General features: G+C 43.8%; 1 protein-coding gene across 2 annotated transcripts; it reads right to left on the reverse strand.

Moving 5' to 3' along the window:
• Nucleotides 1-385: 385 nt before the first annotated feature.
• Nucleotides 386-5,839, reverse strand: LOC115574787 (prostaglandin E2 receptor EP1 subtype-like). Of its 2 annotated transcripts, XM_030406399.1 has the most exons (4): nt 5,015-5,839; nt 4,453-4,588; nt 2,972-3,888; nt 386-1,440 (listed from the first exon to the last, which is right to left on the reverse strand). In XM_030406399.1, the coding sequence occupies exons 3-4, from the start codon at nt 3,839-3,841 to the stop codon at nt 1,165-1,167; spliced, it is 1,146 nt and encodes a 381-aa protein (XP_030262259.1). In that variant the 5' UTR covers nt 3,842-3,888; nt 4,453-4,588; nt 5,015-5,839; the 3' UTR covers nt 386-1,164. The 2 variants fall into 2 exon arrangements, with proteins under 2 accessions (XP_030262259.1, XP_030262258.1); XM_030406398.1 differs by lacking the exon at nt 4,453-4,588 and having other exon boundaries at nt 5,015-5,837.
• Nucleotides 5,840-7,461: the final 1,622 nt, after the last annotated feature.

A 7,461-nucleotide genomic window follows, 5' to 3' on the forward strand; every position in this document is an offset into this window, starting at 1 on the left:
AGCATAGTAAGAGAGCTGGAGTACATCACGTGTAGTGTGTCTTGTCTTTAGAGTGATACAAGACTCATTCTTCTATTCCCTTTCAGAACATGAAGCCGTCACATGATGGCATGTCACATCCTTTGTTTTGGGGGAGATTCAAGAAGCTAATGCAAATTTGCTAAATGAGACTCGAGATAAAGAAGAGGATATTTTAGTGAAATAATTTTTATGCGTTGCCTCGAAATCTACTCTTTGGATTGAATTAAACATGTTATATGAGCAGAGCCGTGTTTGCAGTCACAAGAGACACAGAGTGTAGAGGAATATCGAAAAAACATTATCTCATCTAGACAAAGTTGTAGAAATATTACTTCAATTGTAGACCAAAATGAGATGAAACACGAAGAGATAACCATTTATTATGTAATCTCAGATTCCCTTATCTTAACAACATCACATCCAATTAGCTTTTGTGACACATAGCTTCACTTCAGTCCCAGGACACTCAGGGATAATACTGTAGATACATTCACAGACACACAATAAAGACACACATTCACATTCACATGTTTTTCACATCTTTAAGCTGAGGTAAAAGCACAGCCATTTCTTTTGCTCACCTATGTGAGCATTTACACAAGTCATTGACTTTTACATTATGTCAGAGAAAAAAAAAACCTTTGCAGAAACTAGAAACCTTTGAGTTGAGATGTTTGTTCACTTCAACAAAAAGTTAACACATTATACTCCAACTGAAACATTTTTTTTATATTTACAACTGCTCTCATAGAGGACAGACTGACATGCAAACAGTTCCTGCATATGGACCATGTTGCATTCTAATAAGAACTATAAGCAGTTTATGATGAGTTCACACACCAAACCAAGATGATGTTACTAGACAGTCTTTCTGATATTTAAAATCTACAACATGTTTCCATTTTTATTTTAATTATTTATTTATTTTTTACCATTTTGGATCTCAACACGTAACACTTCATACACATAAACCGAGGTGGATTTCATCCCCATCAGCCACGAGAAGAAACTCTGGACCTTTTGACATGGAATTTTAATCCTGATGATCAACTTCAGGGCTGTCTGGTGATGCTGCCAGGGTATGACAGAGCATCCCATCAAAGTGATGGCAGACGTTTCCCTCTTCTTCCTCTGTAGGTCCCTTTAAATCTTATTAACGCTGTTTTTCTCTGAGTTCTGAAAGGATCCGGCATCCCATCGAACGGTGCGGAACATGCTTCCCCTGAAACTGGCCTGTCTTTTAGTGATGCGGTAGATCTTCCTGAGGATGGCGCGTCGCAGCAGGATGTAGACCCACGGGTCCAGGATCTGGTTACAGGTTGCCATCCTGACACCCGTTACCATCAGACTCCTATAAGTGTCTAGGTCACTGCTCTGGGGATCACTGAAGGACCGTGTGGCTGACATCATCCCAAAGACCTAAGAAAAACAAATAAACAAGTTCAGGATCATGCTTTATCTAATAAACTCATATTAACAAGTAACGTGTGATGATATTAAATGTCCCAATGTGGGTGTCTACTATAAAATGCCAACATAATCTACTGCTCAAAAACACATTATTTTTGTCATTCTGTCCATTTCTGCAGCATCTCTATTCAGCCTCTGTCTGAAAGCTCTGCAGTGATTGGTCAGTGTTTGTGACATAACAACCGCACGGAAGTCCTGACTGCTCGTTTAGCTGCACAGTTTCTAAACACAAGCTGTGCACATTTCTCTGTTGATTGAACATCGTGATACTTTACAGTACAGCACCTAGACCTGCCTTACTATGAAAAAAAAACAGGAAATCTCACTTTCTACATTATGGCACCTTCCATGTCAGAGATGTTTGTATTTCTTATACAACCAACATGTTATAAAAACCTTTTAAGGGTGAACCCCAATGAGTCTGAGATCATGCTCAAATGAAACAGATGTTGCTGCATCTATCCAGTTAACCAATAAGTTAAAAGTGTACCCTCTTGTCCTGTTTGTGAAGAAATATTGCTTATATGTACTGAGAGACGATAGTATACTGTTTCACCCTTTTAACCTCACTGATCTAGTGAGAGATTAGTCCTAACAAACTTATGCTGAGGGAATGTTTAAGATGCAAGTGAAGAATAAAAAATACTGGGTCTTGGGTCTGAGTATTTACAGCTCCAGCAAAGAGCTGAATATTGGACTGTTCTGCCCTTGAAGAAACTCCAGAGAAAACATTATGTTGAATGTTCAGGTTTTTGTTAAGGCTACTCTAGACGAAAAAATTGTTGATTGTTGAGTCTTTTTCCGAGGTCAAATAGACACTTTGGGTTGTGGTAGGTCAGGCCCTGCACCGACACAAAAAGTCTGCATTTGATGACTCAACTAGCTTATAAATTTCACCTTCAAAATATTGTTTGATGAAAAAATACATTACTAAGGCAGCTGCTAAGCCAACCCCTCCCAGTTTTAATACTGTCATGTACAGCACACACTGAAAATAAGATGATATTCTGATAAAGTAACAATATTCTAAAATTCAACTTTGTGACTTGAGCCAGTTTAAATCATTGCAAAATCCCTGTTTCCTGCCGTGTTCAACCGCCTGTTGTGATGCAAAGTCCGGCTTCTTTCCTTCTTAGTTTTATCACTCATTCTGAACTATTTGGGTAAAATTATAAGCGTGACACAACCAGCTCTACTGAATACTTGATTGCTTCCATGTTTAAAGGTCTGTTGGCCAATTTGTTCTTAGGTGCAACATTTTAAAATCTACCAAAGACAGCTGTAGACTGTGACTCATCTTCTAAATGATGGTAGTATTTAAAGCTATTTGTGCTATCTAAAAAAAATACTGAATTAATTTTCTGTCTCTTCATGCAGCACTGATTTGAGAGATGACACACAAATATCAAATATCAAAACAGTGACATCACACACTGAAATATGACTTTTTAAAATGACAGATGATTTACCCAACACTCACCAGCAGAGGGCTCCAGCAGATGCAGGAGGTGACCATGATGCCCACCAGCTGGACCACCATCTCGGTGTCATGAGAGCGTGCTGAGCGCCGTTGGGTGCAGGACCGGTTCTTTAGCCGGGCTCTCACCAGCGTGATCCCGCTCATGGTGTTGCACACAAAGGCCAGCGCCAGAGAGCCCAGAGCCAGTCCAGAGAACAGCATCACAAAGACCAGATCTGTGGCTCCAGTGCTCTCCACCCTGATGAAGCACCACGTCCACGGGTACTGGTAAGTGTAGGCCCCGAGGTTGAAGAAAGGTAGAAGGGCCACACACAAAGCCAGGAGCCAGATCAGGGCCAGTGCCATCTTTGTCCGTGCTGTGGTCACCAGGCGAGCGTGCAGCAGAGGCTTGGTGACGCCCAGGCAGCGCTCAGCAGCCATGGCACAGCCCAGGAACAGAGGGCACAGGCCAAAGAACACCATGCAACCCCCCAGGAACAGACACGAGGCATCCGGATTCAAAGGATCACCTTGTACGCTGGAGGAACCAGCTGTGGACCCCGTGCCTGATGTGTATCTATTCAGCACCAGGGCCCCAGGGATGACATGTCCGACCAGGTCAGTCGCCACCAGAGAGCTGGCAAAGAGCAGGAAGGTGGCCTTCGACCGCCGACGGAAGCGGTTGTAAGCCTTGGCAAGAATGCAGAGGGCCACCACGTTGAACACGATGCCCAGGGTCATGGTGAGTCCGGCGGCTGTGGGACTGGTCGGTGGACGGGTGTCGTTGCGTGCCACGGCCTCCACCCCGGGCTCCTGCGCCATGGTGGTGTGGTTATAGGGGGGGAAGTGGGCGATAATACCCGAGGAGTTGAGGTGCTGCATCGCCAACATCACCGCTGGGCTCCGGGTCTGATGTGGTTGCTCTGGTTGAGAAGATTCTGAAAGGGAGACAGCGTGCAGACTGATGAGGGACCGTGAGAGAATGATTGCAGTGGCGAGGGTGCTTGAGTCTTTCATTTCAATTTGAAAAGAAACAGCAAAAAGAAAAGACCCTTGACTCCAATATGCTACCGCTGATTTGACTTTTTAAATCGTGCACCCCAAATATAATCATGACAGTGCTAATAAAAGGTTTTATTTTCTTATAAAACTTATACAACTTTTATTATGGGTTTTTATAAGTTTTAAAAGCAGGTTTTCAATATTATATCAGGATCAGGATTTAAAATCAGGTGTTCAATGTCATATCACGATTGCACTTCTTCAAATGAGTTATGTCACTACTAAAGCTGCTCCGGACAAAGTAACTCAACTTTAACCCACAAAAGACACAGAGCTGCCAGCCCTCTCTGAGGTTCAAGTGTCTCTAGAGCCTGCGCTGGAAGCCTGGACAAGTTCTGGCAGTTTCCGTCTGACACTGAACGCTGCTGCACACATTCCTGCAAAGGCACCTTCGCCGTGACACCGAAGGTCAACTCTGATTTGTGTTGAGTCAGACATACACGTGAAGAGCGTTTGCAGAGCAGCAGGTCGGTGTCAGTCATCCTCAGTGTCGGTGGAGAGACAGCGTGTAGTCTGATCCAGCGCTGTGACAGAGTTAGGAATTCTTTGCACGGATCGATGTCGGCTGATGCTTTTCTGTAACCAAACATGATTTTTATACTCGATACTTATTTTTTCCTGATGTTTGATTTTATTTCCAATTCACCCACAGTATGTTTATTGTTCTGAAAATGTTTAATAAGTAACACTGTTATAAGCATAATTTAAAACATAAAAATCACACATACTGGTGATAACAGCCAATATTCAGTTTAAAGGAGCGTTTCGCTCAAGATGGTCTCACTTTTTGTAATTGGCAGCAAAGCGTTCTCCAAATCCCCTCACCACAAATTCTTTTGATAAAACCCAATTTTTTGCCGTAAAATTGTTTTGGACAAAATGAAACATTTTAAAATGCTTAACAAAAGAATGGAAGAAAAACAAACAAATGAAGTCAGAATGATAGCCTCAGGGCACCACATTTGCCTTTGTATTGACCTTTTTACATGAACGGAATCTTACCTTTGAAATGAGAAATCCATGGAGATGATCAGGATCACTCTGATTGGGATGCTCACTCATGACTGCAGCTGCTTAAAACAAAGTAATCCAGACTGCCCTTGACATCCTCCTGTGTTGTACCAACGAAAGAGCACTTGGTCTTCTTCTTCCTCTTCTTCACCTGAAATATTTCCTCATTCTGCGGCTATGTTGAAACTCCTCTCGTAGAACAAGCAGCCTCCCTGTTACATTGCACAAGCATGTCTTCTGTTACTGTGGCTGCGGCTGGCTGCTTTTATACGGCGGAGCTGCACTGTGCCTGCTTCGCCTCTGGGTGTCTCATTTGGAGAAAACCTGACCTCCTCAGAGCAGTGTCTCCCTGGAGTGGACAGACAAAAGAGAAATCCCAGAGAAGGATATGCTGATTTTAAAATCCAGCTGTAGAGTTATAAGTTGTCGGGGCGTAAATATTGAAGCGTATGACAACATAAACCTGCAGAATTTTAAATCTGAGGGCAGACCTGCCTTCAGCTCTTACTTTTATGAGCGGTGATGTAGTTTTTCCACCTAAAAATAAGCATGACTTCATATCACAGCAGCTTAAACAAAAATGGGTTACACTACACTGATTAGGGCCCCTCAAATGAAAAGCTTTACGTGGTTGAACCTGCATTACGAATCTGCTTTTACTGCTCGTCCCTTTCTCTGCTAATTCTGCAGATATTAAAACAACTGCCCCGCTCCACTGAGCCTCATCTGAACAACCTCAACATCCCTGTGGTCAGCTCCCATCAATGTAAACCAGCTGTGCTCCCCGCCACTACAAACATCTCTGTCACAGTCCGTAGCTGCAGCTGTGACTGAAAATGATTTTCCAGCTCTCCACAAGACCGGCCTGACTGCTGCGGGGGGAAATTAGGGCTTCAATGCTCCGGGGCCGCGCCTCACGGAGGGGGAGAAACACGGCACATTTCGATTTGGTAAAATCCCAGAATTATTTCATGACAATCATAGAGGAGGAACACACACACCACATAAGGCTGCAGTGCCAAATGATGAAAAGAGCCGGAGCTTCCTCCTCCAGTCAGAGGTGTTCTTACTCCACTGACACCTTATGTCAAAACAGCAGAAGGACTCTGCCGTCAGATCATGCACTAACGTACACAAAACGGCTCTTTGTTCATGTACACACTGCAGCTGCTTGTCAAAAAATGTCCTCTTTGCAGTGAGGCGGGGACTGGAACATTTCAGCGTGTACTCCCCACAGAGAAGAAACTTTTTAATGACATGTTTTAAAAGCACACATCTCAGACTGTGCCTGTGCATGTCTGCCTGTACTCGCAGGTATGTTGGGCCTGCCAGACGACAGCATGCCATGAGGGACAGGTGCAGAAGCAGTCGTATCAGCCAAGTTAAACGCATCAGTGCCAATCAGCCGTGCTATAAAACCCCGATGGGGATTTAACACCTGAGTTGGCTAAAGCGAAGAACTCGGTGCTCCTGAATGGGAAGAGGGGAAGTTCATAAGGAAGGGTTATTATAACACAGTTGAAGCAAAAAGGAGTGAAAGTTTATTTTCTTTGGTAGCAGACAGATGTGCCTCTGGGGGGTTTGTGAATTACTCCTTGTATTTACAGTAGCACAGAAAAAAACGCTCTATGTGACCGCAGACGGGGTCCATTTAAGGGTAAAACCATATCTGATCATATTTTAGTCAGTTTCGCTGCCAAAAAAAGTCATCTGAATCAAAGTAAAATGGGTTTATGACCATAAAACATTGGATTCAGTCAGCTTTTGAAGCACTTTTTTCCACCTCTACGTGTGCCCATTGTCTGTCTGTAGAAGCAATCAGGGAAAAGGCGATCACCGGCCTACTCAATGGCCTCTCGAGAAATGGCCTTTCTCTGTTTTCAGCAGAGAAAACGTGTCTTTCTGAGATTGTTCGGTCTCTGCCGCTGCATCTCAACTCCACATGGATGCTATTTGCTTGCATGCTCGTTGCGAACTTTAATTTGCACCAAAGGGACACACCATAAAAAAGGGAAACCACATGCCAAAACAGCTGTAAATAAGTCTAACGAGTGGTTTTGCGTTGCACACTGCACTGGACAGCAAACATACATCAATTCAACAATGTTTCCAACTTTCCTGAGAGCCAATGAGCACCAGCTTGTCCAGGGTTTGTGTGCTGGACTTTGAATGCCTCACTTCATTACACAGGAATCTGCTGGCGGAGTGGTACTGCCCTGCACCGAGTTAAAACACCCAGAGTTTTACAGAAATACCAGCGCTGTGTTCACGAGGGTCATCGTGTTTTGCTAAACTTGTTGCGCGTCCATCCTGAAGGCCAGCGGCCTCAGTTTCACATTTTTCCCTCAACAGTGTCAAACCGTTTCTCGAAGTATGGCATTCTTTTTATGACAGGCCTTCCTCGGCCTCACAGCAGCAGGAGAACACGGCAGCCTGCT

This window comes from Sparus aurata, chromosome 23 (genome assembly GCF_900880675.1).
Source record: "Sparus aurata chromosome 23, fSpaAur1.1, whole genome shotgun sequence".
Lineage (NCBI taxonomy): Eukaryota > Metazoa > Chordata > Actinopteri > Spariformes > Sparidae > Sparus > Sparus aurata.

Bases quoted from the DNA above. Each gene is read 5' to 3' on its own strand.
- LOC115574787 (XM_030406399.1), bottom strand. From the start codon at position 3,841: ATGTTGGCGATGCAGCACCTCAACTCCTCGGGTATTATCGCCCACTTC. The intron at 1,441-2,971 runs GTGAGTGTTGGG...TGTTTTTCTTAG, and splicing joins TCTGCTGGAGCCCTCTGCTG to GTCTTTGGGATGATGTCAGC.